The sequence below is a fragment of the Neovison vison genome, chromosome 4 (assembly GCF_020171115.1).
Source record: "Neovison vison isolate M4711 chromosome 4, ASM_NN_V1, whole genome shotgun sequence".
NCBI classification, from domain to species: domain Eukaryota; kingdom Metazoa; phylum Chordata; class Mammalia; order Carnivora; family Mustelidae; genus Neogale; species Neogale vison.
Window position 1 is genome coordinate 213542332 of NC_058094.1, and position 16608 is coordinate 213558939.

Consider the following 16608-nt stretch of genomic DNA (forward strand, 5'->3'; position numbering starts at 1 on the left):
GCATTCTTTAAGAGATTTTTTTACTATAAAAAAACTTACGTACAGAGAATAATATAGTTCTCCATTAACCATCATCTACCCATCACCTAGATGCAACAACTATGGTTTTGCATCATTCATTTCACCTAGTCATAGGTCACTGTTGATAACACAAACATACACACAAAGGAAGTACTTAGTGCTGCTGGAATAGAAGGTTACTTGGTACAGAAAAAGTCACAATGACCCCAGTAAGATCGTATGTGTATATGTGTAGAAAACAAATGTACCAGTAAAATTATTTTTACCTTTAAGTAACCTCAGTGACTAAGTATGGGGAATGCAGATGGTTAGTAAAGACAGTCCTTGAAGAGTTTCAAATTTTTTAATGTATATGGTTGTATTAACTTATATGTTTTAAATCTTTCTCAGTGATAGTATCTCAGATCCCTAGAGTCTGAATCTAATAGAAAGCAGGAATATATATTTGAAGTTTAAAAAGGGACATTGGACTTTAATTAGTTTCAAGAGCACTTTAATCACTTCTTTTATAGGAAACATAATTGGGTTGAAATATAGACTTTTTTTATCAAATGCCCATTTTAATGTACTCTCTTGATTTACAAAAAAAAAAGGCTTTAGAGAATTAACACAGAAGCAGTGTCACATCCAATAAAAAAGAAAATTTCAAAACTTTTATCTTTTACAATTACTTGCTGTTGGATGCTGCCTAAATAAACAGCTTCAGGGGAAAAGGCTTTCTGTGAACAGGTAAAAGTAAAATAATTTTCCTTATTTAATTTAAACTTGAATGTCATTTTTATATTTTTATGTGTTTCTTTTCCTTCCTTATATTAGGGCACAATATGAGTACCAGTTGACCCTGCGCCCTGACCTCTTCACAAATAAACACACCCAGTGGTACTATTTCCAAGTCACTAATACCCAAGCAGGAATAGTCTACAGATTCACTATCATCAATTTCACTAAGCCTGCTAGTCTTTACAATCGGGGTATGCGCCCACTGTTTTACTCTGAAAAAGAAGCCAAGACTCATAATATTGGCTGGCAGAGAATAGGAGACCAAATCAAGTATTACAGGAACAACCAGGGACAAGAGGGGCGCCATTATTTCTCTCTCACATGGACATTTCAATTTCCACACAACAAAGACACCTGCTACTTTGCTCACTGCTATCCATATACTTACACCAACCTGCAAGAATACCTTTCTGCTATCAATCACGACTCCGTACGGTCCAAGTTTTGTAAAATACGTGTCTTGTGCCACACAATGGCTAGGAACATGGTGTATGTATTAACGATCACCACTCCCTTGAAGAATATGGACTCAAGAAAGCGAAAGGCTGTGATTCTGACTGCAAGGGTCCATCCAGGAGAAACCAACAGCTCTTGGATCATGAAAGGCTTCCTAGATTATATTTTAGGAAACTCGAGCGATGCGCAGTTGCTTCGGGACACTTTCATCTTCAAGGTGGTACCCATGCTGAATCCAGATGGTGTGATTGTGGGAAATTATCGTTGTTCCTTAGCTGGACGAGATTTAAACCGTAACTATACATCTGTCCTGAAGGAATCCTTTCCTTCTGTTTGGTATACCCGGAACATGATCCATAGGTAAAATAAGCCTCGAATTACCTCTCTGCTTATTTAGTAAACTTGGTAGTGAGATTTTCGCTCTTACCATCCCATTCCTTTTACTCTAGCTTTTAAGGTTGCTTAACTGATAGTTCAACTATAGCTACTTAATTTTTTCCCATTCTCTCCACTCTTCTCTCTGGCTTTATGCCACTGGATTCACTAGCCTTTTCTTAAATAATGAATAAACTTCTGGAACATTTTAATTGCTTTGTGAAACTAATAGTGAAATGTCCATTATCCCAAATCTGGTTTCTTGCTAAAGGTGACGCTGATACTTAGTTTGGGATGCTTGAATCTCTTACATGTGGAAATTAATTCTATCTCACAGGGCTTCCCGGCACTATGTTGATCATACATTGCTCTTTGATGAGACTTTTTTTATTGTTTTTATTTTAATTCCAGTATGGTTAGCATACGGTGTTAGTTTCAGATGTACAGTATAGTGATTCAACGATTCTGTACATTACGTAGTACTTATCATGATAAGTGTACTCTTTATCTTTATTAAGATAAGTCTTGGGGCGTCTGGGTGGCTCAGGGATTAAGCCTCTGCCTTCGGCTCAGGTCATGACCCCAGGGTCCTGGGTTCGAGCCCCACATCGGGCTCTCTGCTCAGTGGGGAGCCTGCTTCCTCCTCTCTCCTCCCTCTCTCTTTCTCTCTCTCTGTGACCTCTGTCAAATAAATAAACTTTAAAAATAAAAAGATAAGTCTTTTTGACTATCAGGTTACATAGTCATTAATACTTTGATAAATAATAGTCTTTTTTCCCCCAGAAAAAAATTAAATAGCTTTAAATTTTCCAAAGAACCCAGAACAGTAAATGTGCATAGTATTTAAATATTTGTTGAGTGGGTGAATTCTTTAATAGTTTCAGGTGATAACAGCCAGAAATAGGCATGTGCTAGAACAAAAAGATTTATTAGAATCACAGAACCCCATTCCACGTCCAAAGCCCCATAGCCTTTTTGGCTGAGAGAGAGGAATGGTGTTAAAATATCAGATTGGGATCCTACTATATCATTTACTAACAACCATTTTTTGCCTTCCCAGATATGTGACCTTGAGCAATTTAAAAACAAATCTAAACCTCAGTTTTCTCTTCTATAAAATGGTAATAATAATACTTAGAGGCAGGAGGATTAAATGAGAGAATCATTAATAAAATGCCCAGAATAAAATATGGGGCATTGAAAGCTCTAAATGTATTTAGTGTTTAGTGGTAAGTAAAAAGTTGTTAATGAGTCAGATACAGATGTAAAAACTCTTTGTAAACTCTTCTGGAGTACTATTCTACCGAGTGTTTATATCCTGATCCCAGGGATACCAGAACCCCAGTGTAGGTACAAGAACCCTGTTTCAGGGCTGAGGCCCTCAAGGATACCTCCAGTCCGTCAGAGTTGCTAACAGGCTTCAGAAGCACCTAGAAGCATGACCCCAGCTGTCTCAGTTCAGCCTCAACTTTCACTTCCACATTAATCCTTTTATCTGCTTACACAGGGAGGGCGTGAAATGCAGATCCCCACAGAAAGGACTGAAAACTCTTGTTTCCATACCCATCACAAACATGGACTCCAGGATTCCCCGCAATTATCTGAGAAATGTTAAGTGATAAAAACAAAAAAAAACACCCTTGACTTCCTTATGTAACCGAGGATGGCAAACAACAAAAAGACAGTGAAGTGCAATGTGGTATCCTAGATTGGATTCTGGGACAGAAAAGGTATTAGTGGCAAACTAGCGAAATCCAAGTAAGATTGGGAGGTTAGTTACTAGTGATGTACCAATGTTGGTTTCTTTGTTTTTGAACACTGTACCATGGTTATTGAATTTGTTAACATTAGGGAAAATGGGGTGAGGATATATGGAAACACTCTTACTATTTTTTGAAATTTTCTGTAATCTAAAATTATTCCAAAATTTTATATATATATATATATATATATATATATATATATATATATATATACCTTTCCATTGGAAAGGAAAATGGAATGGAATGGAAAGGAAATGGAATGGAAAGGAAAAATATATATATATATATATGTATATATGAATGAAAGGAAACTGATTAGATATATCTATATCTACTTAGTGCTCTTTGACTTTAAGTATCCCTGGTCCAACACAAGATGGATTATAGGCCAAGGCCCTTTGGCTTGTCTCTATGGAAAATACTTTAAATGTCTCCATTCTCAGATTGCCTTGTAAGAAGATTAAGGTAGGAATCCATTCAGTTAGTTTCAGAAAAACTTCCAAGAAAGAAAACTACCTTAATGCAATTAATCATAGTTAGGTAGGGGTGTCTGGGTGACTCAGTGGGTTGAAGCCTCTGCCTTCAGCTCAGGTCATGATCTCAGGGTCCTGGGATTGAGCCCCACATGGGGCTCTCTGCTTGGCAGGGGACCTTCCTCCTCTCTCTCTGCCTGCCTCTCTGCCTACTTATGATCTCTCTCTGTCAAATAAATAAAATCTTAAAAAAAAAAATCATAGGTAAGTAGAATAAAAAGTCACATGTGTTGGAAGGCAAACAGCTAAGATTTAGTATATTTAAATATGAGAATTTAAAAAAAGAATATGAGAATATAGAAAGAGTGGATTTTAGTATAGGATGCTTACTATAAGATACTTAGACTATCTTAACCTGTGGGTAAGAAAAAAGACCCAAGCCATTTCTCAGGCAGTTTAAATTCATGTAAAATTAGACCCTTTGGAAGTAATGAGATATCTTTGGGAATTACTGAGAAGTTTTTTCTGATTTACATGTAAGAAACTGAAAGATCATTAAAACTGGGGAAATGCCGGCTAAAAAATGTTCAGCATATTTCATATTTAAGGCCCTAACGTGATAATCTTGCTTTATAATCCACTTCTAAAAACTTAAAATGGTATTTTAGTGACTTTATGTCAGTCTTATGTTATCAATTAGAATTTATTGGGCACCAAATAAGAAAAGAGCAGTCAATTAATACATGTAGCAGACCTCACTTTGGGATTTCACTATAGTTTAAAGGAGTATTTTTCTGAATAGAAGCTATGCTTTGAATATTTTGGTTTTAGGTTTTAATGTTTTTGTTATGAAAGTAATACATTTCATATTACTACAAATACCATTGCTAACATTTTTTTATTTATCCTTCCAGATATAACAAATAGTGTATATAATATTGGAAAGAGAGAGAGAGAGCACAAGTAGGCAGAGTGGCAGGCAGAGGCAGAGAGAGAAGTAGGTTCCCCACTGAGCAAGGAGCCCAATGTAGGGCTCGATCCCAGGACCCTGGGATCATGACCTGAGCTGAAGGCAGCAGCTTAACCGACTGAGCCACCCAGGCATCCCTAGTTATTTTCACCAATCAGTTTGGGGACTTATTTTATTTTTTTTAAGATTTTATTTATTTATTTGTCAAAGAGAGAGGCTGGCAGGCAGAGGGAGAAGGAGAAGGCTCCCCACTGAGCAAGAGTGGATTATCTGAGATAGGGGATATGGGACTCAGTCCCAGGACATTGGGATCATGACCTGAGCCAAAGGCAGATGCTTAACTGTCTGGGGGCTTATTTTTTTGAATATTGATCATATGCCTAAGTTATAAAAGCTAAGAATTGTGCTCCTAAGAAATGTGTAATAATTTCCTTATTTATTAGAAATTTACCAGAAAAAATTTGAAATTTTGGTACCATTTTTCTCACTTTAATCAAGGGTCGTATAATAATTGGTTCAACACCAGGTTGTCAGGTTCTCAATTTTTAGCAAATATTTGGATACTTGTGTGCAAGTATTTGGATACTTGTGTTCTAGGTGATTTGAAGCATTTCTTACCCTTAACAAGATTAAGTATCAAAAATATGAAGACCTTCCAAGGCGAGTCTCAAGCAAATGGTACCAATATTATGTGCTATAGGACTTCAAAAAAAGAAAAACCTGTGGCCTTCACTAGTCAGGAAGTGAGACATGAAGTCAGCCTTGAGGGATGAGGGGCGGTATTTGCACTCATGGAAATGAAGAAAGAAGGTATTGGACTCAGAAAGAGTCTCTGTGAAATCTATTGGGCAAACTAGGAGTGAGCTGTTTCCTTTGTACGATGAAAAACCAGAATAATAAAGCAGAGGGATCCTATTGGAGAGTCTTGGGAGTAAGGCAAATTTTGTCCTTGTAATGGAAGGTAAGCATTCATATTTTATATATAGCTAATGGGAAATTATTATAGATGTCTTAAAATTGTTAAGAATATACAGTCAGGATTAGAGAAAGAAAGGATATAAGAAATTCTATTTATTTGGATAGTAGACTTGTAAATCCATAGAAAAATGCAGAGGTAAAATTTATTAACTCCTTGTAACTTACTCTTTTTTTTCTCGGTAGATTGATGGAGAAACGAGAGGTTATTTTATATTGTGACCTTCATGGCCATAGTAGAAAAGAGAACATCTTCATGTATGGCTGTGATGGGAGTGACAGGTGTAAGTCATTATACTTACAGCAACGGATCTTTCCACTTATGCTGAGCAAAAATTGTCCAGATAAAGTAAGACCATTTAAGATTTTTAACTTTTTCTTTATTACATGTTGCCCACCCGACACTGCAGAATAAATCACCTTATTCAGTAAATTGCTTTTTTATTGAGTTCTTTTGACTGGCTTATAGAAATGACCATAAAAAAGCAACTATGTGGAATGTTTAGAGACCAATAATTTGAAATGTGAAGAAAAAAATGTGCCTTATCCTACCACTATACCTAATGATAAAAGACTGTTTTCCTCCCAAGGTCAGGTACAAGGCCAGGATAGCCACCTTACGCCCTTCATATTCAGCCTTGTGCTGGAGGTTCTAAGTGCTGAAAGGCAAGAGAAAGAAAGAAAAGGCAGATACTTCGGAATAAAGGGGACATGACTGCCTTCATAGAAAACCCAAAGTAATGCACCAAAAACCCTCCTAGAACTAACAAGTGAGTTTAGCAATGTCCTACCTGACAAGGTCCCCCCTCAGAAATGAACTACATTTCTATATACTCACACTAACAGTTGGAAACCAAAACTGAAAACGGTACCATTTACCGTAGCTTCAAAATGAATACTTGTGACTGCAAAGAAATAAGGGAGTTTTTTTAGAGGTAATAGAATTGTCGTATATCCTGATTTGCGATAGTGGCTACACAAATCTATACATGTGTCAAAGTCCTAGAATTCAACACAGTTTGATTTTATTGTAAATTTTTAAAATTGCAAAAACTTTGAGACTAACATTATAACAATCTTTCAGGACAGCTTTCCAGTGATCGAGCTTGTGAAAATAAAGCATCTTTGTCTTATTCAAAGCATCTACATTAATTTTTATTCCTAAACATATTTAAGCCCTTTCCTATAAGTTTTTTAAAGTATAAGAGCTTATCCCAACAGTATCAAGAATTAATCAGTGGGTTTTGAATGCATATGTTACATATAAAAAGTAAAATTTATTGCCAGTGCTTTCAAATCTGTACTTCTGAGAAATGTAAATATGTCATCCTTAAAATGAGTTATTTCCTCTGGTTTGGAACTAAAAGCCCCTGAAGCTTTAGAGAGAATTACTGCATATGCACTGCTTTCTCATTTTCAACCCTACTTCCTGAGAAAGACATTGTACTCAGGAAAACACATTTTCTCATTTTTATTTGCTTCTTTTTAGTTTTCATTCTCAGCTTGCAAATTTAATGTTCAGAAGAGCAAAGAGGGCACAGGAAGGGTAGTAATGTGGAAAATGGGAATCAGGAACAGCTTTACCATGGAGGCTACTTTTTGTGGATCTACCCTGGGTAAGACCAAGTGTTCTCATTCACGGCTCTCAGAGCTTTAAGCCAAGGAAATTTTTTTTTTCAAGATTTTATTTATGTATTTGACAGAGACACAACAAGAGAGGGAACACAAGCAGGGTGAGTAGGGGAAGGAGAAGCAGGCTCCCTGCTGACCAGGGAGCCCTATGCGGGGCTCAATCCCAGGACCCTGGGAACATGACCTGAGCCAAAGGCAGACACTTAACAACTGAGCCACCCACGTGCCCCTAAAGAAACCTTTTTTAATGTGATATTAATAATGTGGATAATGTGATAGTGGGCACCTTCTTCCCACTTACACGCATGCTGGTTTCCAAGCGCTTCTATATATGGGATGAACAAACTATACTACTCTGTGTATCTCCATCTCACCTTTTCCCTTTGCTTAGGAAACAAAGTGTTAGACTGTAGCTAGAATACCGAATTGGTTATTTAATGATCTAATACTTAATTACTTTTGCTTTTAAGAAGAAGTCCTTACAGATGATTCAGGATTTCAAGAAAAAGCAATGCTCATGCTTAAAATACTAGAATAGAAATGTTTTTGGTGGATTTGCTATTTACAAGTCAAAGTAGACTGGGTGTGTTGGGCGTTCTTTGAGAGAGTAAATATATATTTTAATGCAAGTACTTGGTTCCTTTAATAAAAAATAAAAGCATGCTCTCTAGTCCCATTTAAGAAATCTTTTTTTTTAAGATTTTATTTATTTGTTTGACAGAGAGATCACAAGTAGGCAGAGAGGCAGGCAGAGAGAGAGCGGGAAGCAGGCTCCCTGCTGAGCAGAGAGCCCCGATGTGGGGCTCCATCCCAGGACCCTGAGATCATGACCTGAGCCGAAGGCAGAAGCTTAACCCACTGAGCCACCCAGGCGCCCCAAAGAGATCTTTTAGTCACATCTAGTTGACCCTTAGAATACTCCCTATTAAGAAAATTGTTACATTTTTAGAAAATTTATTGACTCAAAGGAAAGCGCTAGAAATCCACACATATATTTTCTGTCTTTTAAAGCACCTTGAAATTGATATAACACTATCTATGATGATGAAAACATTAAAATATGTACCCAAGTTTTTCGCTAAGTGATTATGAGTGTGTTTATAACTGGTAACCAAGTATTCCATAATTTCTTACTCAATTTTCTTCTGCCTTACAACATAGACCATTAAGTCAGTGTTATGTAAGTGTTAAGTCAGCTTTCATCCAGATGTGGAGAGAAGAGGGAAAGCAGTAAGCTGTTAATAAATGATCTTCCCCAGAGAAGAAAATCCAAAGGACAGGATATAGAATCATATCAGATGTTTTGTTTATTTATACTTTCTGTTTTACAATTTAGGCCCACCTGGTAAGGATAAATGATTAACTCATCCTCAATGGTGGATAAACTTATTAATGTTTTAGGTAATAAACGGGGCACTCATTTCAACACAAAAGACTTGGAGTCAATGGGATATCATTTTTGTGATTCTCTCTTGGACTATTGTGATCCAGACCGAACCAAGGTAAGCAAAGTCCATTTGGTAATGCATCAAACTCAGTTTATGAGATAACATAACCTAAGGGTCTATGGCAGTTTTTTGTTTTGTTTTGTTTTGTTTTGCTTTGTTTTAATATCCTAACAGTGTTTGAGGTTTCTGGTACTTGATGTCCCCATAGCTATTGTTCCAAGTGTCTATAAATATTCAATTCATTTAATTAGGAAATAGAGTTAATTTATAATTAATCATTTTCCCCTAGTATTATCAGTGCCTGAAAGAATTAGAAGAAATGGAAAAACATATAAACTTGGAAAAAATCCTTGAGGATTCAGATACTTCTCTGAAAGAAAGGACACTGGATCTAGACTCTAGGTAAGCCAAGATGGCGGATAGAACACAATTTGTTGTGCTGTGTTTCTGTGCTCTTTATAGTAACAGGAGAATATAAAATTCTTAGTCTCAACTGAAAATCCCAACTATAAGTGGAGGGAAATTTTTTCCACACATTTTACTTTGCTCCAACTTCATTAAGACTTCAGTTATTGACTTGAATAATATTAATTGAGCACCTATTATGTCCTGTACATAACAGACATACTCAAATTATTTTTAATGCTGACATTACCAGAATTGACGCATTTATAGAGATGCCACATACATACTCTAAATCAGCAAATAATAAATGCAAAATTTAATGCAAAGGAAATGTTGGAAGAATGAAGGTGCTAATTTTGTATAGTTTCCTATAGGAAAAACAGAACAAATGTTTGATTCCTTTCCTTTATTTACACGTTTTCAGGCTTTGACTAGTGCCCCTACACCTCCAGAGGTGACTAATAAGTTTGTTTGTGGCAGGAAAGTATCATTTTGAACTCATGGTTTTGTTTCTATTTGATGTGTTCCAATTTCAGTCGTTTTTCTTCTAATACTCTGAGATGCCTAGAACTATGACATCTACACTTCGTAATATTTACAAATTTACTTGTAATGTTTACCTTTGTAAACATTCTTCTTAAAATTAGAACATTTCTACCATTCCAATAATATCGTAAAAACAACAGCTAAAATTTTTAAATGCCGCCAAAATATTGTTTATTATTTTTAATACTCATAATATAGATCAAATTAAAAAATTGATCATTGTAAATTTGAATAAATATGAATAATAATGAAAATAACATAATAATTATTATATCAAAGTTATTTATTATTCTTTTTTGCAGTAGCCGAGGCTCTGACAGTTCAGAATCCAATGAGTCTCAGACTTATCTTCTCAAGTTGACTTCTCAGGTATGATTAAGAATCTCTGCCTATGGTATGGATATATTGAATAAGGTACTCTTATTGTGACTAACAATCAGACAAAAATATGCTTGCAGTTGCATAATTATTGTATAGCAGTAACTGTTACTTCCTGATTAGATGACATCATCTCTAAATCATGGAGTTTTCTATCCTTAGGATTGGTAAACCCTTACTCTAAAGATCCAGAGAAGGACCTTCTCAAAAGCCACATCACCTGTAAATGAGAGTTAACATAAGTAGCATAACATAACATACATCACCTGACTACAAATTCAGTGTCCATTTATTCTTTTATTTAACAACTATATATTGAGCTTCAGCTATGTGTTGGGCATAGAGCAGTGGGAAAAAAAATGAGACAAAAGTCTTCTTTCATTGCTTTTATTCTAGTTGGTGGAAATAAATGATGAGAAATAAGTAAAATATTTTCTGTATCAGGTCATAGTAAGTGCCTAAGAAGGAAATTAGAAGAGAAGGAGGAGGGAGTTCAAGTGGTGGTACATACTGAATGTTTATGCCCCCACCAAATACACAGGTTGAAACCCTGACCCTCAATGTGATGATATTAGGAGGTGACTAAGACAAATGACCAAGACAAACTAAGACACTACTCTCTTAGGACCAAGTGTGGGATGCTGCTGTAACAAATATCTAAAAATGTGGTGCTGGCTTTGGAACTGGATAATGGGTAGAGGCTGGTAGAGTTTTGAAGTGCATGTTACAAAATGCTGATATTGCCATGAGGAACTTCCAAAGGTGACTCTGGTAAGGGCTCAGAAAGGAAAGTAAGGGAACAAGTTTCCATCTTCTTAAGGAATACACAAATAATCATGTACAGAAACTTGGTAAAAATGTGAATATTAAGGGCACCTGGGTGGCTCAGGGGGTTAAAGCCTCTGCCTTTGGCTCGGGTCATGATCTCAGAGTCCTGGGATCGAGCCCTGCATCGGGCTCTCTGCTCAGTGGGGAGCCTGCTTCCTCCTCTCTCTCTGCCTGACTACTTGTGATCTCTATCAAGTAAATAAATAAAATCTTTTAAAAAATGTGAATATTAAAGGTAATTTTCTTGAAGTCTCAGAAACAAACATGTTATTGCCTGATGGAGAAAATTTTAATCCTGACTATAAAATGGTAAAAAATTTGGTTGAATTGTGTTTATGTTCTATTGTTTGGAAGATAGAACTTGTGAGTGATAAAATTGGATATTTAGCTGAAAAGATTTCTTTGTAAAGTGTTGAAGAGCAGCTTGATTCCTTCCGACTGCTTATAGTGAAATACAAGGAGAGATAAGAAGGAATTGTTAAGCCAAGAGGAACCAGAGGGTGAAGATTTAAGAAATTCTCAGCCTGCAGTATTACAAAAAATAGGAACGTGTGTTCAGAAGAGAAGAGTAAGAGTGTGGAGATCAAATAACTGTTAAGCAGGTTAGTGTGAGTGTGTGAACCACGGAACTAATCTAATCAGCCACCCCATCCGGGAAACTGCCAGTTTGAGCTAAAGCAGTGAGAGAGAGGACAGAATGAAGGCAGGGTTTACAGTATGGTACCACAGGTCTATTTGCAAAAGCGCAATGTTCTGCAAGACAAGAAAAAAAAAGGCCTCATAGGTAACTAAGAGATCACTCAGGCCACCACCACCTAGATTTCAACAAGCTAGAGGATGAATGGCCTTTAATAGAGGCCATGGAGGCAGGCTGCCTGGAGCCGTGGGCTGCATCATGGGCAGTGGCCTGGCAGAGAGCCACACAGGAGCAGCGCCCTGCCGAGCTGCAGGACCATGTCGCCACCCCCGTGGGTCCAGACGACAGAGCATTGAGCCGGAGAGGATGAGTGTTGAGCCCGAAGATCCTGTTGCGTTTGCCTTGCCAGATTTTGAGTTTATTTGGGATCCATCGCCCTCTCTTTCTTTTCTGACTCCCCCTTTGGGAATGTCTGTCCTGTGCTATCCCACCGCTGTATTTTGGAAACACATAACTTGGAGTGGAATGGGATAGGATGGAATGAATGTATTTTTCAGGAGAGAAGGACTTGAATTTGGTGAGCCCAGGGACAGAATGCTATACCTGAATATTTCTATTCATATGCTGAAATTATAATGCCCAGTATGATGCTGCTAGAAGGCGGGCCTTTTGGGAGGTGATTAGGCCATGAGGGCAGAGCTCTCTGGGTGATTTAGTGCCTTATAAAAGAGGCTCCAGAGAGATCCCTAACCCCTTCTACCACGTAAGGATACACTAGGAGGTCTGTGGCCCAAAAGAATGCACTCACCTGACCATATTGCCACAATGGTCTCAACCTTTCCCCTGGAGAACTATGAGAAATAAATTTCCTTTATTTGAAGCCAACCACTCTGTGGTATTTTGTTATAGCAACTGAATGGAATAAGACACATGTATTAGTTCTCTATTCCTGAGTAACAAATTACCACAAGCAGCAGCTTAAAACTTTGCAGACACTTATCATCACACTGTTTCCGTGAGGCAGGGCTTCGGGAGTGGCTTCGCTGGATGCTTCTGTCTAAGGTCTCTCAAAAGAGTGTAGTGAAGGTGTTGTTGTATTTCAAGCTATGGTCTCACCTGAAGGCCTGACTGAGGAAGGATACGCTTTTAATCAACACTTACATAATTGTTGACAAAATTCATTTCGGAGGCTGTTGGGCTAACGACCTCAGTCCCTTATTGGCTGTTGACCTTCAGTGTCACGTCCAATAAATCATGGCCAAATTCAGTGTTGTTAAGTTTCGTCCTTTTTTTTTTTTTTTCCTAAGACTTTTATCCTTTAAGGTCTTACATTTATGTTCTTAATCTATTTTGAGTTAATTTTTTATTTGGTATTTGGTTAAGGGTCCAATTTCATTCTTTTGCAAGTGGATATCCAGTTTTCTGAGCACCATCTGTTGAAAAGACTGTCTTTCCCCCCATTGAGTGGTCCTGGAGCCCTTCTCAAAAACCATCTGATCATTTCTGCAATGATTTATTTATGGACTCTTTATTCTTTCTCTCTGATCTATATGTCTGTCTTTATGCCAATACCACACAGTTTTGATTACTGTAGGATTGTGGTAAATTTTGAAATCAGAGAGTACAAGCCTTCCAGTTTTGTTCCTATTTGGAGTCCCTTGAGGATCCATATGAATATTAGGATGGATTTTTCTATTTCTGCAAAAAAAAAAAAGTCATTGGGATTTTAGTAAGGATTGGATTAAATCCATAGCCTGCTTTGGGTAGTACTGATATTTTAATAATATTAAGGCTTCCGCTTCATGAACAAGAGATACAATTTAATCAATTTTATCTTCTTTAATTTCTTTCAGCAGTGTATTTTAATTTTCATTATATAGTTCTTTCACCTCCTTGATTAATTCCTAAGTATTTTATTCTTTTTGATGCTATTATTGTACATGGAATTTTTGTAATTTTCTTTTCAAATTATTCTTTGTGTATAAAAATGCAATTGATTTCTCTGTGTTGACTTTGTATCCTCCTCCATTGCTGGTTTATTAGTTCAAATAGGTTTTTTATGGATTCTTTAGGGTTTTTAAAATATAAGATCATGTCATCTACAGAGATCATTTTCTTATTTTCCCATTGCAGTACCTTTTCTTCAGTTTTCATGCTTAATTGCTCTGGCTAGAACTTCCAGTATTGTGCTGAATAGAAGTGATAAAAACAAACATCCTTTTAGGAAATTCTTTTTTTTTTTTTTAAAGATTTTATTTATTTATTTGACAGACAGAGATCACAAGTAGGCAGAGAGGAGAGAGGCAGGCAGAGGGAGAGGAAGAAGCAGGCTCCCCACTGAGCAGAGAGCCCGATGCAGGGCTCAATCCCAGGACCCTGGGATCACGACCTGAGCCGAAGGCAGAGGCTCTAACCCACTGAGCCACCCAGGCGCCCCCCTTTTAGGAAATTCTTTAAGTCTTCACCATTGAACACAATGTTAGCTGTAGGTTTTTCGTACATGGCTTTTATTGTGTTGAGGCCTTGGATGCCTTGTTTATTGGGATTTTTTTTTGTAATGGTGAAAGGGTGTTGAATTTTGTCAATTGCCTTTTCTGCATCAATTGAGATAATCATGTGGTGTTTTACATTGATCGACTTGGTATGTTGAGCCATCCTTACATTCAGGAATAATTCCTATTTGGTCACTGTGTACAATCCTTTTAATATGCTGCCAAATTTAATTTGCTAGTCTTTTGTTGAGGATTTTTTGTATTAATTTTCATGAGATGCTGGTCTTTGATTTTTCTTGAAGTGTCTGTCTGGCTTTAGTAGTAGAATAATACTGGCCTCATAGTCTGAATTAGTAGAGTTCCCTCCTCTTCAGTTTTTTAGAAAAGTTTGAGAAGGACTGGTACTAGTTCCTCTTTAAATGTTTGCTAGAATCCTCCCATGAAGGTATCAGGTCTAGGGTTTGTTCTTGCTGGGGGATTTTTGATTACTGATGCAATCTACTTATAGTTATTCATCTGTTCATATTTTCTATCTCTTTGTAATATAGTCTTGCTAGGTTTTGTGTTTCTAGGAATTTGTTCTTTCATCTAGGTTATCTCATTTGTTGGTATATAACTTAGTAAGTCTTAATAGATTTTAAAAGATAGCTGTCTTACAGAGTATCTTCTCTGATCACAACAGGATGAAACTTCATTAATAACTTTTTTCTTTAAATGTACTAATCTCTTAAATTATATGGGGAAAAAGTGCTCTTTAAAACCATTGTTACAAAAATAAACTAGCTTTTATAATTCCTCATATTGTTACCTTGAGATCTTTATTTCTCTCTACAGATTCAAGTTAGTATCCAGTGTGTTTTCATTTCACCTTGCAGGATGCCCTTGAACTTTTCTTGCAGGATGTGTCTAGTGGTCACAAAGAAAAGCTGAGAGAGTTCATCTGGGAATATCTTAATTTTTTCCTAGCTTTTGAAGGACAATTATGCCATTTTTTAAGCACTTTGAATATGTTGGTGCACTATCTTTTGGCCTCCAAAGTTTCTGATGAGAAATCTAATAAACTTTTTTTTTAAAAGACTTATTTATCTTAGAAAGACAGAGCATGCAAGAGGAGGGGCAGAGGGAAAGAATCTTCAAGCAGTCTCTGTGCTGAGCACGGAGTCTGACACGGAGCTCAATCTCATGACCCTAAGATCATGACTTGAGCTGAAACCAAGTGTCTGAGGCTTAACCAACTGAGCCACCCTGGTGCCCTGAGAAATCTAATAATCTTTTTGCAGATTCTTGTATGTAATAATTTGCTTTTCCATTGCTACTTTCAAGATTCTCTTTATCTTTGAAAGTTTGATTATAATGTATCTCATTATAGGTTTTTGAGTTCATCTTGGAGTTCATTGACCTTGGATATTTACATTCATGTCTTTCATCAAATTTAGGAAATTTTCAGACATTATCTCTTCACTTACTGGCATTTCTGGGTTGCTGGTTTCTCCAGCTCTAAAGCTGAGATGTCTGAAGCAAAAACAAAACAGAGGATCTACTCACCATCCTGCTACTCCTCTGCTCCTGAGGTCCCTAACCAGTCTGCCGCCTTCGTTCCACTTTTTAGAGCCTCTTATGTTTAATTTTTCTATAATACCCAGGGTTTTTAGCTGTACTTAGAGGAATAGGACTGGAAGTCTCAAGATAGTTTTATATTTGCATATATATGGTCTTTGATGTGTTAAATATTAATTTTAAATAGGACTCTTTTATTTAGATAAAAAACAAGAAAAAACACCTGAAAACAAAGAAGGAAAGAAATTCTACCATAGCAAGTCATCAGAACACCAGAGAAGAGCAAGAGGTACGTACCGATCTGGTTATTAACAGTTTTTGAAAAAATGGTTGCAGGAGAATGGCAAGTCATTTCTTGTTACACTTCCTGTACCCTAATTCTCCCCCTCCACAGGAAAAGTCAATGATTAAAACTTCGCTCATATTATTTGCTCTTTATAAAAACACAAAAGAATTTTGACAGATAAGAGATGGGTTTTATTAAGGTACTATATTTAAATCACTTAGTTTACTCTGAGAAGTATTTGAGGCATCTTACAAAGATACATCTAGGATAGAAATTAAAACTAAGAAAGCTAATTGAAATGAAGAAAAATTAAATGGCAGTACAAAGGTGTAGGAATAAACGATGTTGCAATATCGATTTCCTTCATGACAGTATAAGGAGCTCTGCAGATCCATTCATCCAGCAAAAATTGGTGATACTAACCTACACACACACACCATTTAAAGTTTCTGGAAGGTGCCCTAAGGCAAACAGCAAATGAAAAAACACCTATTTGTGAAAATCTACTAAAACTTGATAAAAAGAAAACATCAAGAGCCTGTGGTATTTGAATCAAGATCTTCCTACCCCCCAGTGCGGCCAAGAA

At 36.7% G+C, this 16608-nt stretch overlaps 1 protein-coding gene across 8 annotated transcripts in view; it reads left to right on the top strand.

Moving 5' to 3' along the window:
* AGBL3 (AGBL carboxypeptidase 3) overlaps positions 1–16608 on the top strand; it is a 56239-nt gene that overhangs the window by 16033 nt on the left and 23598 nt on the right. For 5 of the 8 annotated variants that reach the window (XM_044246606.1, XM_044246607.1, XM_044246611.1 and 2 more), the window contains exons 7-13: positions 838–1617; positions 6000–6162; positions 7303–7429; positions 8847–8947; positions 9183–9295; positions 10147–10213; positions 15939–16025. In XM_044246606.1, the coding sequence (XP_044102541.1) occupies positions 838–1617; positions 6000–6162; positions 7303–7429; positions 8847–8947; positions 9183–9295; positions 10147–10213; positions 15939–16025 (1438 nt within the window). Of the gene's footprint in view, positions 1–837; positions 1618–5999; positions 6163–7302; positions 7430–8846; positions 8948–9182; positions 9296–10146; positions 10214–15938; positions 16026–16608 lie in introns of those variants that run through there. The other 3 variants (XM_044246608.1, XM_044246614.1, XM_044246613.1) reach the window with 3 other exon arrangements.